We start from the raw sequence: 21,853 nt of genomic DNA on the forward strand, positions 1-21,853 counted from the left end.
AGTCATAAAAGTCACCCATATTGTGTGGTTCCATTTATAAAAAATCTCCAGAATTTCAGATCTATAAAGAAAGTAGATTAATGGTTGCCTAGGGCAGGGGTGGGAGCATGGGGAATGACTGCTAATGGGTACCAAGTTTGGGAGTGCTAAAAATGTTCTAAAGTTAGATTGTGGTGGTAGTTGCACAACTCTATAAAATACACTGAAAACCATTGACTTGTACGCTTTAAACAGGTGAACTTTACGGTATGTAAATTACATACATACAAAAATGGGCAACAGGCAGGATTTGGCCCAAAGGCCATAGTTTGCCACTCCCTGATCTGTACATCAGCCACACCATGTACAAGGAAGAACTTTCCTCCACACATGGTTTTGCTCTTCCCTCTGTGCATGTTGAAGCCTCCCTTCCCTTCTGCCCAGTAACTTCTACTTGACTGTCAAGCCCTTCATCAGATGCTCTCTTCTGGATCCTTCCCTCCCCTGCAGACAGAGTTACCACTCCCTCTGTTGGGATCCTGCAAACTTCTGTTAATTTTATAACAAATAATGGTCATATTATTTGTCACACTGTATTAAATTTATTCTCCCTCAACCCCCAATAAGTGCTGAAGACATAAAGATGAGCAGGGGGCTTCCCTGGTGGCGCAGTGGTTGGGAGTCTGCCTGCCAATGCAGGGGACACGGGTTCGAGCCCTGGTTTGGGAAGATCCCACATGCCGTGGAGCGGCTGGGCCCGTGAGCCACAATTGCTGAGCCTGCGCGTCTGGAGCCTGTGCTCCGCAACAAGAGAGGCCGCGATAGCGAGAGGCCTACGCACCGCGATGAAGAGTGGCCCCCGCTTGCCACAACTGGAGAAAGCCCTCGCACAGAAACGAACCAACACAGCCATAAATAAAATAAATAAATTAATTTAAAAAAAAAAAAGATGAGCAGGAATCCAGCAGAGTGTCTACCTAGTATACAGTAGGTTCTCAATGAATAATTCATTGAATAAGTCTGTAAATGAATGGATGAATGAATCAATTATAGGAGTATTATTTAGAGAAAAACAGTTTTATGAAGTGGTCCACAAGCTGAACCAAAAGAATCAGGGCCTAACGCTGAAGGCACCAGTCCCCGGAGACTGGTTAAGGAGCTGCAGCTAAGTGGAGAGGAGCGTAGAAACTCGGGAAATTCCAGAGGAATGTCAATAAAACTTGGTCACTGACCAAATACAGGGTTTGAGTGAATGGTTCAAAAGTCCCCAGACAAATGGTAGCAGTGCCATTGATGGGACAGGGAAGTTGGACTGGTAAACCAGCACAGGGGTAAGGAGAAGACTGGCTTAGAAAGGTTCTTATAGTCAATTTTAGAGATAAGAAAAGAGCTAGTGTTTGATTGTTTATTGTGTGCCAGGCACACACGCCAGCCCTAAGGGGGCCAGAGAGACGTCTCTCAATCCTCAGTGAACCCTCTAAAAAACTACTATCATCTCCATTTTACAGATGAGGCAACTGGGGCTCAAAGAATTAAGTAACTCACCCTTGGGAAGCGACAGGGCTGAAGTCAGCCCTCTGTCTGACACCAGGTAGAACCACACTGATAGCCACTCCTCCACAGCACAGCTCCGGCACCTGGGAGCTTGAGGTAAAACATGAGAGGTAGGGAGCTTGAGGTAAGACACAAGAGGTAGGGTGCTTTGGAGACCCTGGAGAGAGTTTTGGGAGTTGCTGGCATGGAGGTGACAACCCAAATCCTGAGAACAAACAAGCCACCTCAGGGAGAGTAGACAGGGGAAAACAAGGGCCAAGGACTGCACTTCAGTCAAGACCCCTGAGAAGGAAGAAAGACCAGTTGGGAAAGAAACAGAAAAACACATGGAAAGGTAGAAGGAGAACCAAGCTAAGGTAATATCCTGAAACCCAGAGAGAGATGCCAGAAAAAGGGGCACAGAAAAAGGAGCCGAGGAAGGGTAAGAGTGGGGAAAGGCTAGGCGGTAGAAAGAACTCTGCGATAGGAGTCAGGGTCCCTGGGGTCCAGCCCAGCACGGGCACCAATTCTTGTTTGATGGTGAAAAAGTCATCGCTTCACTCCCTGGCCCTACAAGGTGGTTAGGACTAGGTTGTCTCGAGGGCACCTCTCCAGTCCCAGCATACTATGAGTTGGGTCAAAAGGGCATCTCCAGAGACAAGTTCAGGAGAGCAGAAGTCAGGCTGCAGAGAGGAAAGAAGGGAAAGGCAGGACACACAGACTCACTCATTCAAGGTGTGGGATAGGTGAGGAAAAGAGAAACAAGATAGTACAGAGAGGTGATCAGCAGGGCCAAGTTCATACACGGCCTCTTCACTGTGGGAGAAAGGAAAGTAAAATAATTAAACATGTGTCTAATTTCCACAGAAATATTTAGAAAACACAGTGAGGAGTGGGACTCTTGAAAGTAATAAATTTTTCTGCAGAATTTGGGCATTTAAATCAGAGGTATTAGCAAGTAAATTGACATTCTCAAATAAAATGTCAAGATAGCAAATCAGCAACGGAAACGAGAAAATACAAGTTGGGTATCTGGGTACTCTGCAACACAAACTGGGCCTTTGCCCAATCGGCACATCGTGGTCTCAGATTTGCACACCCGCTCCTTACTTTGGTCTGTTGCTTTTTTAAAATACTCTCCAAAAAGTCACATTTTCAAATGTGGAGGGTGCTCCTAGAAAATGTTAGAAACATTTTCTTACGACAGTTTTGGGAAATTATACAATCTTTTAAAAGTCAAGAGAAGTTACCATGGCAACAACAGTATGGATCAGGGTTGTAACCCTAACCTCCATAAAGACAAACACCACACTGGTTGGAAAATGCTGCTGCTGGACAAGTTTTAGAAGGAGTCAAGGCAGCCTCTCCTCCAGACTGGGGAAGAGGCAATAAGGAGAGGGGCTCTTTCAGTCTGTCAGCTCCCAGCCAGCAAAGAACATAACCGGCATCACCTCATGCTAAAATGGCAGAGTCCAACCAGGCTCAGTCCTTCTGTGGGGCAGGGGGCATGCTTTCCCAGAGCAGTGTTACTGTGATACATGGCAAAGTTTAAGCCACATGGCTAACCAGCGTGTTGGTAGGAACGTTATAACTTCTTCACTTCTTCTTGTGTCCTAATTTATTTGCTCTATCTCGATGTTTACTATTATCGCTCTGATTTCTGCTTTCACTTCTTTCTAAGATTCCAAGACTGGGTTTTTGGAGAGTTCTCATTTGAAAGTTAGCTGTAGCTTCAGATTGAACATCTTGCCCCAACGTGTTAGAAACCATCAATGACTAGCGTGGCCAGTTCTACCCAGCCTGCATTGCCTTCTGTGGAAACAGCAGCCGGAGGTCTAGCGGCCTGGCTAGCCCCAGCCCTGCTCCTCTGTCCAGTCCTGGCCTGGCGCCTTCATACTGTGCAGCAAGGTGTCATCATTTAACCTGCACGGAGTATCTTCAAGTGAAGTGGCAACTTGTTTTAAATGATGTGACTGCCCTATTCATTTAGGGCCTCCAATCCTATGTAAGAGCCAGGTTCAGTGGCCTTTCAAGTTAATGAAATAATTTCCAGAACAACAGTCAAACGAATGGGGGAAGGGAGGAGGAGGGGAGAGAGGGAAAGAGGAAGGGAGAGAGGAGAGAAGAAAGGGAGAGGGAAGAGAAGAGAGAGAAAGAAAAAGGGAAAGAGAGAGAAAGAGAGATGAATGGCTTTAGAGAAATGTGACCCGCGTTGTCGGTGTAACTTTCTCATAGATCTGCTGTAGGTCTGTGACAAAATGGCCGGTTCAAAGATAACCTTACCTGTCAGCCTGGGGTGATTTCCAAAACAACTTCCATTTAAACAAACACCAGGCAGTGTTTACACATGGAAGGTGTTTGTTTAGTAACTGAATTTCATCAGTATATAGTGTCTGTGTGTGAGGAGTTTACTGTGACACTTGCTTATTAGCACACACTGCACACAAGATCTCTGAAATATAAATAGCCTTGAGTTTGTTTGAGGTTTTTGCCCCAGCATATACACAGGACTAGCACTGGGAAGTCATTCATGAATAACAGCAGAGGGGAAAATGTCCCGGATAAGAGAAGGAAGGGAACCAGTGTGCTAGTGTTCATTTGATATTTCTGCTCTCATGTGTATACTCTCAAAAAAACCAGTCTTGAAATTTTTTATCAGTTCTTTTAGTGGTGATGGGTAAAGGTAAGACACACACCCATTCCCCCTACCCCTGCACTGTTCCATTATATTTTAATAACTGAGGGGGAGGGGAACAAAAAGAGAGAAGTTGTCAACCTACTAATATTGTGGAAACGGGAAAGACGACAGATAGATAGGTAAGTAGGTAGGTAGTAGAGCTCTCCAAAATGTTTAATCCCTGAACTGCAAGATTCCTCAAAGTAAGCAAAAAAGATGTCAAATCAGATGGCAAAGTCCACACTGAAGGTCCTGCGTTTCACGCATAGCAGGAAGAGTCCCTTAATGTGTTTGTTCTCCCTTGTCACACAGTTCAAGCAAGTTTGGTTACAAGTCATGGATTACTAGCAGAAGACAGGTCAGTTACTTTTTGTGGAGGCAGCTGAAAGCTTTATTTGGGGTGGCGGTGGGGGGAGGAAAATGATCAACTGTGAAAAAGAGATGGGAGGTGCCATTTAGTGTAGGATTAACAGCCACATAGAGTGCAAGGGCTCCTGAGCTTAGTCCTGCATTTTATAATTACTGACACTTGACGTGATAATCTTCTAAGTCAGAAAGGAAAAAAGAGACAATGCCACACAAAAAAACACCCTCACTACTGCCCCAAAGCCACAAGGAAGGGAACGAAAAGGAACTCTGAGCATCAGAAAGAGCTATCACAAGCCTATGCAGGAAACCCAAACCTTCGGTGAGAGATCTGCTGCCTCGTGGAACAGGTAGAGCCAAGTGAGACAGGGTGGCAGGTTTCATAGCTGGGAGCAAGGTCAGAGCTAAAGGTGAAAGGGAAGTGGACTGACGTGTGGGAAAACCTTGGACTGTAGAGTCACACACCGGCTCAGAGATGGGCTGCGTGCCCTAGGGTCTGCCGTGAACCTCCCTAGGCCTCCCTCCCTTTCCGGCCGACAGTGAGGATGGGCGGAGATGGCACAGGTGCCAGGCAGGTGGCTGGCCCACAGCTGGCACTTCACCACCACTGTGGTCGCTGTTACTGTTATTTGGGGCCTACAGGAGCTGTTAAGAGGCAAGCAGAACTGTTAGCATTTAGATGTGTTTACTTCCTTCTCTTTCTCCCAATTGTGGTCTCTCCCGCCCTCAAACAGAACCAGGAAAGGAACGATTGTATGCCACAGTCCTCAGAGAAGGTACCAAGGAAAAGTAACTTGGAGCCACCTGTGTAATTAACCACATATCCCATTTGGCCCTGCCTGCCAAGAAGCCTGGAGCCAAATTTCAAACTCAGTCGTACCCACCACATAACCCATATGGCTAACAAACTGCACTTCTCTTTTGTCCTCATTTTGCTTTTCTGCTTACACTCTTGGTATGTCTATTGTTGTAAGCCCATCCCAAATCCCTTTTTGGAATGAAGCAGAGAATAAGTAAATACATACAAGCATGGAGGGTTCTGAGCTTTCTGAAGGGTGCGGATAAAGTTATTAAACCTGGCCCCTTTCCCATGACAATGGATCCTCCCAGATCCGCACTCCGCCCCTACAGCCAGTCACTGGCACGGCACGCCCATTAACAGTCGCTTCTTCAATGTCAAAACAAATACATAAATTTAAACGTCCATATCTGTTATACACATATGTACTGCTAACTAAGGGCTTTTCATAATAAGCGAGCAGTTAGATAGATGGGAAATAGAAGAGAAGCATCCCCCCGAAAAAGCAGGTCACAATAAAAATTAGATGATCGGAAACAAAATTGTTGCCATTCCAACAACCAATGAAAGCATGTTACTGTAAACAAGCCTCTGGTGGTGCTACAGCCCTTCTCAGGAATCAGGAAACACCCAGAGGGACCGAACTCAGGGGTAGGGGCAGGGGATGGAGCGAGCGGTGGTCAGAAAAGAGTAGGGGCAGGAAGTGAGGGAGGGGCGGGACATTTTACCTTGAAGTTAAAGGGCACAGGCAGCTGGTTTTCATAGGGTGAAACTGATGATATCTCCCCACTTATTCTAAAAGACAAAGCTGGTCTCTCAGGGCTGTTTACCCTCTTCTGCCCTCCTCTGTCGCCAAAGAGTCTTTTTCCAGTTTCCGGTTCACTTCCAGGACTGTTGTTTCCAAAACCAATGATTACAAATGAGAGGTGTGGTCTCAGATGAAAAATACAACTACAGGTCTGTGCTGTCCTGATGAGAACCCAGCAGGGAAGTCAATGGCAAAACCATGCTTTGCCACAGGGGGCTTTGTATACATTTTTGTAGCAAGTATGTTTCTGATACAAATTCTCTGCTGGCCTATAAAATTGTTTGTCTAATTAAGTATAACTGTTTCCCCAAATCTTGTCAACCTGCTGCGGTTATTACTTCCAGTTGTAGGCTCTGTCACCTCCTCCACACAGGAAAAGCAGCAGCCTCTCCTCAGCGGAGGAAGCTTAAGGCGCCGGGGAGGTAGGAATTTAGTAAAATGTTAGAGAAGGGATGATTTATAATAGATCTTAATGCTAATCCTGCACCAAAACAAGCCAGTCGGGGTGGGGAGCGGGGATAGGGTTGATTTAGTAATTCCCTCACATTTAAGGAGGACATCATGAAAAACAGCAACTTCGGTCATAAGAGTCAAAGTAATTATGGCTTGGAGCCAGTAGGGCATTCTTTTCTATTTTATAAGCAACAACATTTATCATTTCATCTTGAAAAATATTTGCCCTTAATATGTCGTAGAGACATGCACAAAGGCCACCTCTGGTCCTCCCACTATAACCTCCAGAACTGACTGGCTGTGACTGGCTGTGATTTTTAGCACAGACCATATCTAACAGCATATCTATAAAAATCAAGTCATCCACTGAGAATATCAGAAAGAGTTGGATGGGTTTAGGTTGGAAGAGGAAGCAATCCTAGTTTAAAAAAAAAAAAAGTGGATATAGTTAAGGTAAATTTTATGGGTAATTAATATACTGACAGGTTGAATTAGTTTTTTAACAGCTTTACTGACATCAAGTCCACATGCCATAAAATTCACCCATTAAAAGTACAACTCAATGGTTTTTGGTTAGTCACATTTATTGACATTTATCAATGGTATTTACTATATTCATATTCAATTGTGGAACCATCATTATAATTTAATTTTAGAACATTTCTGTCCCCCCAAAAGAAACTCTGTACTCATAAAGTCAGCCCCCACGTCTCTCTTTTGCTCTTCAGCCCTAAACAACCACCAGTTTACTTTCTATCTCTATAAATTTGTCTACTCTGGACAGCATGTGTCTTTTGTGTCTGACTTCTTTCACACAGCATAACGTTTTCAAGGTTCATCCACGTTGCAGCATGTATCAGTATTTCATTCCTTTTTATTGCTGAATAACATTCCACTGTATGGATATATGTACCACATTTCATTTATCCATTCATCAGCTGATGGGCATTCAGGTTGTTCCCACTTTTTAGCTATTATGCATAATGCTGCTGTGAACAATCCTGGACAAGTTTTTATGTGGACGTATGTTTTCCTTTCTCTTGCGTATACACTTAGGTGTGGAACTGCTGGGTCATGTAGTTCAAATGATTTTAAAAAGCTGTTGGCATGGCTGCAGTCCTGTATCTCCAGAGTCACACGTGAAGAACATGAGAGATACTTAATTGTTCAGGTTTTTAAACAAGTTTTAGAGACTACCCCCCGTAGGCCCACTTTCTTTACTTCTTCACTGAACGTACGACGTCCCTTGATGCCAGCTAATTTTCCGTATCTTCAGTACAGCCATGTCTATTTTGATCTAATACAGTCCATATAAGTGTGGGAGAGCTCTGCTGTCATTCCTTGAGGTATTTTTCTTTTGCTTCAGTAGTCTTATGTGCATCTGTTTTCAGCATCAACAACAGTACCGCATAATTTAGCACGCAGAATTTCTGCCACTTCTGTAATCGCTCGGACTTGCTTTTCCTTCTTGGTTCTTCTGAGAGAGCATATATAATATGAGTAATTATTGCCACTAAAGAATTGCTGGAGTCAGCAAGGCTTCATAGGAACTGCACTTCCTCCTCCCTTCCTTTCCCTCCCACCCAAATTCTCCCCCATAAGTTAAGAATTAAAGACGCATTACTGGGATAAAGAAATCCGACCTGAAATATGTGTTGCAGCAACAATGGCAAGCAACCAAGAGTATTAACAATAATTTCCAATGTAGCTGGAAAGGTTAGATGATTTGTCTTTGAAATAAGCCAACTCTGCACACTTTCACAAGACTAAATCAGTTTGCTTTTCCTTCTGGACACCTCGCCTCTCCTATTCCTAGCCCCCTACCCCGCCACCACAAAAAGAAGAGTGGTTGAGGCACAGAAACAAACAGTTCTGGAAATTAACTTTCCTGACCAGAAGAAAGCTCAAAGATAAATTCTGCTCTTATTAGTTTTTCTACACTTCACTGTGATCATGGTTTATTGTGGTTTCTCTCTTCCTGGAGAGAGAATACCTGAGTGATAACATTTCTGACACAGAAGCTTAGAAACAGAAAGAATGACAACTGTGTGTTATCTTAAAAGAAGCAGGGGGACCATTATCCACAACCCAGGTCATTTCTGAGCCACAAGAAAGAGGAGGCCATTTCTCTCTTATGGTAATGACCTTGGGCAAGTGAGTTACCATTGCGCCTGTCACCTGTAAATTGAGGGTAGTAATAGGACTTCATGGAATAAGTGTATGAGTGCTTCAAACAGGGCTGAGGATAGAGGAAATACTGAGTCACTATGAGCTTGGGTCATCATCACCACCACCAAGACCACCACAGTCTTCAAGAAGCTGCCTGGATAACATAAGGAGCTACCCACCCCCAGCGCTTTGATGCACATACAAGGTACTGCCATCCTTATTCCAGAGTGTTTCTGTTTCCTCTGACTCATCCTGCAGGAGCAATAGGTCCACAAGACAAAACAAAGAAAGATGAAAGACAGGGCACAGGAGAAGATGAGAAAGACATTTTACAATAATAGAGAAATGGCACCTTATTTTGTTTTTTCACAACCATGTTTTAAAAATGAAATTCGTAAGAACATTCTTTCCAATATGAGGCAGGGAGGGGGACCAGGAAAGTTGAAAAGCTGAAAAATCTCTCTAGAGAGAAGTCTTAGAGTTGCCCAGTCCAGAGAGCAATCCTTCTGCATTAACTGAAATCCTTCTCTGCCTCTTGAGTGTACTTCGTGTCCTCCTCCCCACTTATGTTCATACATGAGCATCCTCGTTAAACCCAGAAAGGAAGAAAAGGACTCTTCATCCAGAAAAATGTCTTTACAAATTCCTAGGGGCAGTGGGTAGAAAGCTGGCACCTGCGCCTACCTCTCTCTGTGGCTGGCCGGGCCCCTGGTCGGCAGTGCGGAGGTTCAGGACGTGCACCTCCTGGGGCAGCCCCACCGTCCCCCTGCTGGCACATCCCGACAAGACGGTGAAGCTCTCCATCAAGGCCTGGACTGGATGGGAGGCATTGACAGGCGACAGTTCACACTGGGCGCTGGGCTCTGGACCTGCAGAGGGAATCACAAACATGAACCCCTCAGAATCAGCAATTAATTGTGCCATGATTAAATTAATTGTTCTGAATATACAAGCCACTGCCAACCCACCAGAGGTGCCTTTCCAGGTAAGTTGTTTCCAGAACTAAATGGCAAAAAAGCTAGTCTATTCTTGTAAAATCCCAATCTCTTAAATTCCTTTTGGATGCTTTTGATGTGTATTTGATTAAATTCCCTTTTAGACAGACAAGCCACGAATGTATTCCTCTGGATGGAGGAAACCTCCCATTTGACATCTGTGTTCAATTCTTCCTTCCCCTCTTAGAAGAAAACCAGAGATAAATAGAATAAGTTGTGGAAAGCCCCAATGATATTATGCATAAATATTAGACACCTAAAATTGCCCCCAAAAAGGTATAAGATGCAGATTCTACCTTTTTAAGTGCTTCCCCTTCTTAGGGAAAGCAAAACAATCTTAAGAACATACAAAAGCAAGATGCAATGAGCAGAGGCAACTGAGGCCAGAGTTGTACAGCAAAGTTTGAGAGAGGTCAGAAAGATCCTCCCAAGAGAGGTAGGATATGAGCAGAGCCTCAGATAGAAAAAGTAGAACCTTGGGCATGCTTGGCTCCTGCTTCCTCATTCTCGCTTCCTCTAAGCAATCAGAACTTAAATCTGAAATCCATCCTTTCCTTCCCGTCTCTACTTCCTGCAGCCCTCACTGTCTCCGTCCCTAGACAATGCAGATCTTCCTGAAAGGAGCCTCTGGTCTCAAGCTCTCCGAGCTGCCTTCCATACAGACATGGTTCACCTAACCCAGGGTGGTCCTCAACTGAATGGTTATTCCAGATGCAAAGACCTGCCCCGCCCAGCCCTGCAGTTATGTCCCGTCCCTTGAGAACTGCTGGTCTGCGCTCCTTCACCTGGCACACGAAGGCCTTTCTTGATCTAGCCCCTTCCTAGCTCTCCAGCCTAAGCCCTCCGCCTCCAGGAACCCCACGTGGCTTAAAGGTCTCGAAACATACCATGATGTTTCTCACTCTATGTCTTTATTCAAGCTTGTTTCCTTTTCCCAAATTGCTCGTCCGCTCTACCTCCACCCCCAAAACGAACATCCCAAACTAAGGAAGGTGCACTTCCTCTGTGCTCCCATAATTCCTCTGCCTGTCTCGGCTGTTTCATTTTCTACACTGTAACCACCAGTGTATATGTCCGTCTTTGCCAGTCCAGTGGGACCTCCCTGACAGCTGTGGGTTGCTCTTTTTGTATCCTCAGCACCCATCACAGTGCCTCACATGTAGGAAATGCCCAAAAAATATTTATTAAATGAATCATTGAGCTTAAAGAAAAAACTGCCCCCTCTCTGATCAGTGATTAGGGCCCCATTCTGGGGACTTGGATTTGGCTGTAAGGAGCTAATACGGGAAACATTGCTACAGTGGTGTGACATACATTAGCTGAACTGATAGGGAAGGACATCCAGAAATAAAAAGGACTCAGCGATACTTAAACCTCACATACCTCTGTAAGCTTGGTGCTGTCCTCAATTAGCTGAGGAGACTGGGACTTGAACATACAGCATCCTAAACCCCGACCTTCCAAATGGAACCCGATAAAAGACCTGAATGCACCCCAAGTAGTTCTTCCTGACTTCTACATAATAAAAATACTCTCTGGGATTAGCCCCGGTCTAAAATGCAAACACAGTTCAAAGCAGACAATCCTGTATCCCCACTCCTGTGCTATACGCAGACACCCCACCTGGTGTGCAAGTCTATTTCAGAACTCATGGAAATTATCTAGGTTGATAACAGTTATCAACTGTTATCTGAAATGAAGTATGTACCTTCTCAAATAATCACTGCCACCCTCTGTATTGCTCTCCTGTGCCCCGCTGCTTTCTGAGAAACAGAGGTGGTGAAGGAAGATGTCACGGCAGCAAAGTCAGGAGGTACTGGACGCATGATTCCCTGAATTCCCCAAGCACGGCAAACAGTATGAGCAGGTGCCCCCACCCCCTCCTCCTGCCCTCACCAGTCACAGTGACATATTTCACAGCCCAGAGCTCCAGAAGAAGTCTCCTACTCCTAATCGACCCTGGCGACTTGCAGTAGCTATTGCTACCCACATTGGGAAACCCTTCTGAATTGGTTTCACAGTCTCCTGCCATGAATTTCCTATTATCACAAATTAAGCACAAATAAAAATACTTTTCAGTTCCATTTTTGTATGTATGTACAAAGCTCTGACTGGACTATAGTTCCACCTAAAACACATCTGCAAAAGGCTTGCAATCTGCTTGACTTGCCCTCCTCCTTACATACCACCATCACCCATTAGGGTCTTCCTTAAGTCACCACACTGCTCATCTCCACACTGGGTGAGAGGAAAACCCACTGGCAACAAACCAGAGGATAAGGTCTTACCCAAAGGGGGAGGGAATCAGAGAGGGGATGCCCCCAGCAGTGAAAATGGGCACTCTTCACCTTAAGAGTGTCTGTTCTCTGTCCTACCAGAGTCTAAGACAGGGCAGACCCCCACTTTATGGGCTGCAGCTCCAGCCATGTGTTATACAAGTCAGTCTAAGGTCAAAAAAAGAGAGAAAGCAACGTACAAGGCGCACTCTGATCAAGTGACGGAAGAGCTGCACTTTAAAGAGACCCACTGGGGTCAATGTTTAAATATGCTCAGTATAGAGTGTCCCTGACCATTAGACACACTAGAGTAGTGTTGGTTGTTGAGGTGCCTTGATGAATTTTTTGTCCTCCAAGTTTAAAAAAGAAAAAAGTTCGACATATTATTATTATTAATACATCCTGAAGCCAAAAAGACCCAGAAAGGAGGGAAGGAAGGAAGGAAGGAAGAGCGGGAGGGAGGGGGGGGAGGGACGGAAGAAAGAAAGAAAGAAAGAGAGAGAGAGAGAGAGAAAGAAAGAAAGAAAGAAAGAAAGAAAGAAAGAAAGAAAGAAAGAAAGAAAGAAAGAAAGAAAGAAAGGAAGAAAGAAAATGGAAGGAAGGAAGGAAGGGAGGGAGGGGAAGGGAAGGAAAGGAAGGAAAGGAAAAGGAAAAAACCAGGAACTATCTACCCCATCCTCCAAGGGTATATAAGACATGGTGCCTTCAACAGTTCAACACACAATGTCAGTCTGGTCTAGTAAGTAAGTAAAGAAAGTAAGCAAGTAAGTAAGTAAATAAATAGCTACCATTAACTGCTCACTATAGGCTGGGCAGTGCTAGGTGCTATACATCCTTTCAATACCACCATAAGGCGTCGTATTATCCTCATTGTAAAGAACAGGAAAGTGAGTTCAATGAACTTAAGTAACCCTTCTAAGCTTGCCCCAGTCGCTCAAAGCCTCAGACTCAGACCTGCCTCCAGGGCTAGTATCTCTGTAAAGTGAAAGTTTTCATTAAAAAATGTTGGGCCCAGAACAAAATAATGCCATTTGCAGCAACATGGATGGACCTAGAGATTGTCATACTGAGTGAAGTAAGTCAGACAGAGAAAGACAAATATCATATGATATCACTTATATCACATATATGGAATCTAAAAAAAAAAAAAAGGCACAAATGAACTTATTTACAAAACAGAAATAAAGTCACAGATGTAGAAAACAAAATTATGGTTACCAGGGGGGAAGGGGGGGATAAATTGGGAAATTGGGATTGACATATACACACTACTATATATAAAATAGATAACTAATAAGGACCTACTATAAAGCACAGAGAACTCTACTCAATATCCTGTAATGACTTATATGGGAAAAGAATCTAAAAAAGAGTGGATATATGTATATGTATATGAATAAACGATTCGCTTTGCTGTACAGCAGAAACTAACACAACACTGTAAAGCAACTCTAGTCCAATAAAAAAAAAAAAATGTTAGGCCCAGATGGGCTCACTGGTGAATTCTACTGAACATTTCAGGAAGAAATTATACCAATTCTCTACAATCTCTTTCAGAAGATAACAGCGGAACAAATACTTCCTAACTCATTCTAACTCATTACCCTAATACCAGAGCTAGACACTGCCAGAAAACTACAGACCAATATCTCTTGTGAACATAGGTACAAGAATTCTCAACAAAATATTAGCAAATCGAATCCAACAATGTATACAAGGAATTATACACCACAGTCAAGTGGGGTTTATCCTAGGTATGCAACATTTGAAAATCAATTAATATAATCTATCTCGCTAACTGGCTAAAGAAAAAAAATCACATGATCATATCAATAGAAGCAGAAAAAGCGTTTTACAAAATCTAACAGTCATTCGTGATTTAAAAAACTCAGCAAATTAGAAACAGATGGGAACTTCTATTCTAAAGAACGTGTACAAAAAATCCCACAGCTAATGTTGTACTTAATGGTGAGAAACTAAAAGCCTTCTCACTAAGATCAAGATCACTAAGATCAACAAGACAAGGACATCCCCTCTCGTAACTCCTTTTCAACATTGTACTGGAAGTTCTAGCTAATGCTTGCAGCTAGGTATGGCCATGTGACGAAATTCTGGCTAATAAGATGTAACCAGAGGTGATACATGCTATTTCTAAGAAGTTTCTTAAGAAAGGAAGGAGTTGTGCTCTTCTGCCCTTTCCTCCTTCCTGCTGGTTGGAATACAGATGTGATGAACAGAGCTAAAGCAGCCATTTTAGGCCATAAAATGGAAGCAACATGCTGAGTCAGACAAAGCAATAAGACAGAAGTTGCCTGGGTCATGATAAAGATGGAGCTGTTGAATTAGCTCTGGACTGTTTTTTGTTTTTCTTTTTCTTAATATGAAACACATGTAACTTTTCTCTTATTCAAGCCAATATTATTTTGAGTTTTCTGACACTTACAGCTTGACCTGCGTTAATTAATATACAGGTTTTATTTTACTTCAACCTTCTTCCCACCGGGACCTGCACATACAAGGTTTCTTTCAGCAACACTTTCCCTACCATTCCTATCCCTTTCCTCTGCCTTGGTGTGATGAACTCCTACTCAGATCTCTCAAGGAAGCTTCTCTTACCTCTTTTACAACATTAGATATACATTTTTCATACTCTCTATTTCTCTTCACTGCACTTCATGTGGTTATACTTATATAATTATTTGTGCAATTATTTGTTTAACGTCTGCATACACCCAAAGACTACAAATACCACAAAATAAAGGAACCAAATCATTCTGTTTTTTGCTGTATCCCTTAGCCCAGCATAATGTCTGGCACACAGTATGCACTCAAATATTAATGACGGAAGGGAGTAAGAGAGGAAAAGGGAAAGAACAATGAGGTGATCCATGTGCAAAGGATTTCATACCAATAGGAGACTCTATCTTAGAGTTCTTCCTTCGACTCTTTACCTAGTAGCCAAAGCTTCGATCTTACAGTAAAGCGAAAAAAATCGATCCTGAGCTGAAGGAGGTGACGTTTTTGGTTGCTAAGAATCAAGTCTTCATCAGGGCTTCCCCACCCTCAAATGTCACAGAAGGCAGGAAATGCAAACCTGTTTTTGTCCTCTCATACCAAACACGGTCTGGCAAGACCCTTCTCTCCAGGTGGCGTAACAATCCTCCCTCTCCCATAGCACAGCACACCCCCGGCCTCATCCTGCCACCCCCTGGGTCGGCCCCCAGGCCCTCCTGCCCCTCTCCTGCAGCCACGGCCTGCCACCAGAAACTGGTCTCCCATCCTTCCCCACCGGCCTCACGGTGGTGTCCACAGCGGGCTGCCCACACAATGCCAGCTCCAACTCCAGTTAGAAGAGCTTCCACCTGGGAAGAGTTGATCCCCTCCCCAGGCGCTACCACACAAGCCTGAAGTAGGCAGGTGGCCGTGATTCTCACACGACCACCACAGGGCCCAAGTACAGTACCTCACAGTCACAAAGGCTCAGAAATCAGGAAAACATGCTCCGAAACCCTATCTGACTCAAGTCCTCACTTTTGTGGTGACCTGTGAGCTCTGCTAGGCTCTCACTGACAGCCTCAGAGGGCTGGGAGTTTCTCTTGTGGCCACTGCTAGAAACCCAAAGCCCTTCCTCCCCTGAGCAATCTCTCCCCCACACTCCAGAGGCAAGTGAGCACATGCTCTGGTGATGACGCTGAGTGGCACAGCAAAACCTACTTTACCACAGTAAGAATCAACAGGGCACAGATGACAGAGGAAGGAAATGCTGGCTGAGGGACTTGCCTGGTGGCGCAGTGGTTAAGAATCCGCCTGCCAATACATGGGACACGGGTGTGAGCCCTGGTCCGGGAATATCCCACATGCCGCGGAGCAACTAAGCCCGTGTGTCACAACTACTGAGCCTGCGCTCTAGAGCCCGCGAGCCACAACTACTGAAGCCCGTGCGCCTAGAGCCCGTGCTCCGCAACAAGAGAAGCCACCGCAGTGAGAAGCCTGCGCACCGCAATGAAGAGTAGCCCTCGCTCGCTGCAACTAGAGAAAAGCCCACGCGCAGCAACGAAGACCCAACGCAGCCAAAAAAAAGAAATGCTGGTTGAAAGCAACAATATTCATAAGCAACATTCCTGTTAACCTTGCACTGTACTTTATAATTAAAAAGCGTTTTACAGAAATTCTGTGAAGTGGGTAGAACGGATATTATTCCCACTCTAAGTAAATTGCTGCAAGCCACAGAGCTGGGTGAATACTTCAGTAAAGTGCTTCCTGACAGTAACACACCCCCAGAGATGTTCCTCACTGTTGCCTCCCAATCTGGATATTTCTGTTTATTCCAGACGTCTAGTACATGGCCTGTCCAGAATTCTTTGGGGGTAATTCCCAAAAGAATCCAACTTAAGTCAGACTCTGTTTTTCCTGCTCAGTACACCCTCCTTGGCCACCAGGACAGACACACAGCCCCTATTCATCTATAAAATGCTACTTCTATTGAGTAAAAACGTTCACTGCCCTGAAGGCAGCACAAATTCAAGTACACCCTGTGGTGAGAAACTCACCAGCTGGCCCTGACCAAGTGGCCTCCTTCACCAAGCAGAGCCCTCTGTTCAGCAGCTGGGCCACCTGGAGGAACTCTGAAGCATATGGTGGGACCCCTGTGATAAGCGAGGGCTTAATTCTTCATGAAAACGGTTATCGTGCACCTTCTCTGAGCCACATGCTGTGTACGTATTGTTTCTAATCCTCATAACACCACTGTAAAGATTGTGCTAAAACTCCCACTTTACAGTTGTGGAAACTGGGCCTCAGAGAGGTTAAGCAACTTACCAAAGGTCACATACCATCAGTAAGTGGCAGGGTGGGATTCGAATCTGAGGTCTCTCAGACTCCAGATCCAAGTTCTTCCCATGACAAGGCACTGCCTGCTTCTGCCCTGCATTCTCCAGTCCTTCACCTCAGGACTTGATGAACAGGCCAATGCCTTAGCCAAACACAGACATTAATTCATGTCTAATAAAATAAAATATAATAAAATAAACTGCTTGGTTCACGCTTGCAACCTTTTGGTTGACTTAAAAGACTTCATAAATTTAATGAGAAAGCACAAGCTCATTTCTCATTTTACCAACTGTCTTCCTCTTTCTCACTAATGCTTGCTTATCTGCACACATGGGAAATGTTCCTAAGGTCTGGCTATAACATGAATGTCTAACTTCCCAGTTCCACTTAAAGAAAAAAATGTAAACGGACTCACCCTTTCATTATATCCTTTAGCTGCAACATAGCATTCCAGTCTCAGTTACAGAACCCCACATCCCCACTGGCTGCAGGCCAGCCCTCAGACTTGACAAAATGCAGACAAAGCATTTCGGAACAGATGCATTTGCTGCACACACATTAAATTTAATCTGTCCCCAAAGAAATTAATATCACACCTCATGCAACACAAAGAAAAATATTGGGGGTTGAGGAGGGGGAGAGTTATTGTTTAGGGGAAGGTATAGTAAGTAATTTTCACATTTAATAAATGGGATCCTTAAGCATTCTAAACACCAATGCATACCAAGTTGACACAAACATCTGGTACCTATTCCACATAATTTCCAGCACACTGATTCCCCGTATCACCCAGAGTACTAATGAGGAGCGTGTGTTCAGCTGTAATAAAAGTGGTAAAGATGCAGAGGGAATCAAGGGGTAACATTATAGTCTGGGACCAAGACACTTCAGTGGGGAGATTTTATTCCAACAACACCATTGGCTAATAAGGGTTTCTGTTATTGTCCCACAGGGACTTCCGCAATGCTGTCAGCTGCGAAGAGGGACAAACTCCCACAGACTGTGGGACTGGCACCGCAGGACCTACTCTGCCCCTGAGCTGAAAATCCCTTCTACCTCCACAGGATGCAAGAATCTGTAAGAAAGGACACCCAAGGTGATTTCTCGGCCAACAGCACAGCCTGGCTCTAACTGAGCTTTATGAGAGGGAACCTGACAAGCATCAGGATATGATGCAAAAACAAAGGTCCAGGAAAAAGCACCTGGAAGGCCCCAAGCTCACGCAGTGTACACAACATATGTTCGTGTTTATACCATCTTACATTACAACTCACTGGAGCTACAGCTCCTTGGGGATGGAGCTGTGGAATGCACCACCATTAAAATCCAAAGGGGGGCCTTCTACCACAGCTCCCACCTGGGTTTTTCAACAATAAAACTTGGCTTACGGCTGAAGCTTATCCTTGATAGGAAAAAGATAGGCAGAAGAGCGTATAACATTCTAAAACCTGTACTGTGGATTTCTCAGGAAAAAACAGCCAGATTTTTTTTTTTAAACGGAACAATTCCGTAAGCATATCTTATCGTAGTTTCATTCATTCTCCAGTGAATATCTAAATCCAAACCTTTCTCTTGACAAACCAACCCTCTTCCAAGAAGTCAACCGCCAACTTCTTGGGCCAAAAGCCATTGCATAGCTGCATATTGTTGTGTTGAAATCGTGGTGCAACCATGTTGAAGAACTTCCTGTGTTCAAGTTGTGTCTTTAAATGTTCAAAGGGAAACAGTGGGCAGAGCTTCTTTAAGAATCTAAATTCTCCAAGTGTTGGGAAGTGCCAAGCTATAAAGGACACTCTACTCTTCCATCTAAGCAAGATACCACTATACAACGGAGAAGTATCAGAGGGGATTTACGCAACTCTGTGAGGATGTGGAGTTGTTTTGTTTCATATTTTTTTATAACCTGAAGAGAAAAGGTAGCAGAAGGAACACGTCCCAGAAGTCACCACTGGGCATTGCAAGAGAAGAGTCCTTGCATTAGAGACATAGTGGTACAGGAGGAGCACTGGACCAGGAGATCCAAGAACTGCATTCTAAATCCAGGTCTGCCAACTATTAGGTGTTTGACCTTGTCTTTAAGATTCCCATAATCTCTTTCTCTTATTTTATGACAGGCTCGACTCATAGATCAAATGAAACCCTATACATGCAAATACTTTACAAATTTCACTTACTATTAGAGACATAAAGCCCCCTGGGGGGGGGAGAAATAAATAAATGAAAATATTTTCTCCAATTGAAAAAATGTTTTCTTTATGAGCTTTTAGAATGATTAATAAAATATCTAAGATAAGATGTTTTCATACTACTCCCTAGCCATTACTCCCCAAAAATTATTTCTAAGAATTGCCCTGGGGAGGATTAAAATAAAACTATGTTCAGTATTAGGGTAAAAATTCCTATTCTCTGAGCACAATCTGGAAGTACAGCTCCCAAAGGTGAGAACAGGCCATGTTTCTGCCTCCAGGGAATTCCCACAATCCAGAAAGACAGTAATCTGGCACCATCGTGGCCAACTTTCTCATCATTTACTTTCCATCGATAAGATGGTGCACTTGTTCCTGTTTTTTGGACAAGTCTAAAGGAAGCTGGGAATGAAGGGAAAACTGGCTACAGAATTCATTTATGAGGAGATTAGAATTTATGGAATGTTATTGCCTAAATGGTTCAGCACAGGGACCAAGAACAAATCTGAAGATCTGGAGGATGGAAGAAAATGAAATCTGTTTTCTCCTACTGTGTTTTTGAGATACACAAAATAGGGGTTTTTTTAAGAATACTTCTTTATTAAAAGGAAAATAATTGATCTGGAGTCAAAATATTAAATTCAGTTTAGGTACGTAACCAATAAAAATTATAATTTAATTCCTACTAATGCAACATTTTATGGTAAAGTGAAACTTGCAGGGCTGGAAAGCCACTCCTCATTAACCCTGAGGGATAATGTCACCAAATTTGTTTGTCTCTCAGACCTCAACTTGTACTTAAGATAGTCGCTAAACTAATTTTCTTTCCTTTTCTTTTCTTTTTTCTTTTTTACCTCTAGTAAACTGGTGTCTGATGAGAAAGAAAAAAATGGGAGAAAACAGACGTAAGGACATGCACAGAAACACAGAGGTATAACACGCTGCAACAAGCATTCTCGGGGACTGGTGAGCCCTCGGTTAGGGCTGGGGTGCGGGGTCTGGGTAAGTGGCAAGACAAGAAGCTGTAAGTGGGGGAATGGTCAGAAAGGATGGAAGGGGGAAACCACAACTGTTCGGGAGTTGAATCAAAGGCTGTAACCACTGGTCCTGATTATAAATAGGAGGCAAGAGATTAAAAAAGGAAAATCTACCAACTTTTGGTTTGGCCATGCAAAATATTACTAATTACAGCCATATGTACAAACTGGGCCATGAACTAAACTACATTTACTTTAAGGATTTTATATATAGTCAGGGCACTCAACAATTGGTTGTTAAAGGAATGCAGGAATGCTTAACAGGAATGCCAAATCACCAAGCATCAGTGATACGTCAAATCCAATTACAATACGAAACCATAGTCCTTCCTCAAGCAAGCTAGCTCGCTGCTCAGGTGCTTCTGTTAAGAAAGAAACAGCTGATAGTTTGTAGAGAAATCTATGAAGAACTAATGTGCTCTTGCTCCTTTCACAGTGAAGCCAAAAGGCTCAGGAGTATTGATGGAGCTGAAATTTCCAAGGTTCACAGTAGTTATGGGCCAATCAAACACCACCATTGATAGGACTTCTCAGTGTAGACCGAGGGACAACAGACCTTCGAAAGACAGAAGGATTGTGCCCAGCTAACCAGCCCTGGCCCAGAACCACATTTTCATACCTGATTAAATTTAGCGACTCCATAAGCCTGTCATACCTATTACACTTTTCCTTTATACCCAGTATCAGCTTTTAGTTATAAACCTATTGTTTCATTTATTCTGGCATGTGTTTGTGTGTCTTCTACTTAGCTGGAAACCCCATGAAGGCAGGGACCATGTTCCTTTTGCTAACTCTCTATACACCCAGGTGCTTGGCATGGTGCTTGGCATAAGGCAGGTGTTCACAAAGACTTGTTGAGTAATGAATTCTTCAATCAAACAAACAAAACCTGTTCTTAGGATTAACTCATTTCTATTATCATATAACTATAATTATTATTACCATCTCTCCAACTATGGAATATGTTCTGAAAAAAATACTTCTTAACCTATCTCAACCTCCTTTTGCATTAGGAAGCATAGAATATTAGAGTTTAAAGGAACTTTGGTACCATGTAGTTCGATGCCCTCACTGTCACCCTGAGAGTTTGAGGCCTCTATAAAATCTCTGGTAAAAAGACCTTTGCTTCCAATTCCTCCTAATTTTTAGGTAAGTTCTGCCCTGGCTTCTGGTCCCAGAGATGCAAAATTAATGTACCAAGACAGGTCTGACCAGAGTCCCCAGTTTTAACGGGCTCTATTCCTAGAAAATTACTGATCCAACCAAAATGTCATGCTATATATTCCTGTATTATTTATATACTCAACTACTTCTAGAAAGGAAATTGAGGGGCTGGTAATAAAAAATTAAAAAAAGAAGAAAAAAAAAAAAAACAGGCCCAGAAAACTTCAGCTGCCAATCAATTAAAAAGTGGATATGAAAAAAACCAAAACAAAACAAAACCTTATTGAAGAACTTAGGAAACAACTTCATTTGAGCACCAGACCTAGCTCTGAGTTTCCTAGCAGTCGAGGTAGAAAAGAAAATGTGATGTTTCCAAGATCTCATAAAAAGGAAACAAATCAGTTCTTTTGATAAGAAAATATTCTTCCTAAGTCTGAATTTAAGAGGCCTATTATAAAGCAAGGGTCAGTGATTTCAAGAGTTATTTTACAAAAAGCATAGGTGCATAACTTTTCTTATACAGCCTCATTAAAAATAGAGGAAATACACTCTATAGTGAATTTCATTCAGGGATCTAGGCA

General features: G+C 43.4%; 1 protein-coding gene across 9 annotated transcripts in view; it reads right to left on the reverse strand.

The window, feature by feature from the left end:
- TGFBR3 (transforming growth factor beta receptor 3) overlaps positions 1-21,853 on the reverse strand; it is a 199,568-nt gene that overhangs the window by 104,243 nt on the left and 73,472 nt on the right. For 8 of the 9 annotated variants that reach the window (XM_068540299.1, XM_068540297.1, XM_068540293.1 and 5 more), the window contains exon 3: positions 9,469-9,653. In XM_068540299.1, coding sequence (XP_068396400.1) covers positions 9,469-9,653 — 185 coding nt within the window. Of the gene's footprint in view, positions 1-9,468; positions 9,654-15,518; positions 15,594-21,853 lie in introns of those variants that run through there. The other variant, XM_068540300.1, reaches the window with a different exon arrangement.

This window comes from Eschrichtius robustus, chromosome 3 (genome assembly GCF_028021215.1).
Source record: "Eschrichtius robustus isolate mEscRob2 chromosome 3, mEscRob2.pri, whole genome shotgun sequence".
Taxonomy (NCBI): domain Eukaryota; kingdom Metazoa; phylum Chordata; class Mammalia; order Artiodactyla; family Eschrichtiidae; genus Eschrichtius; species Eschrichtius robustus.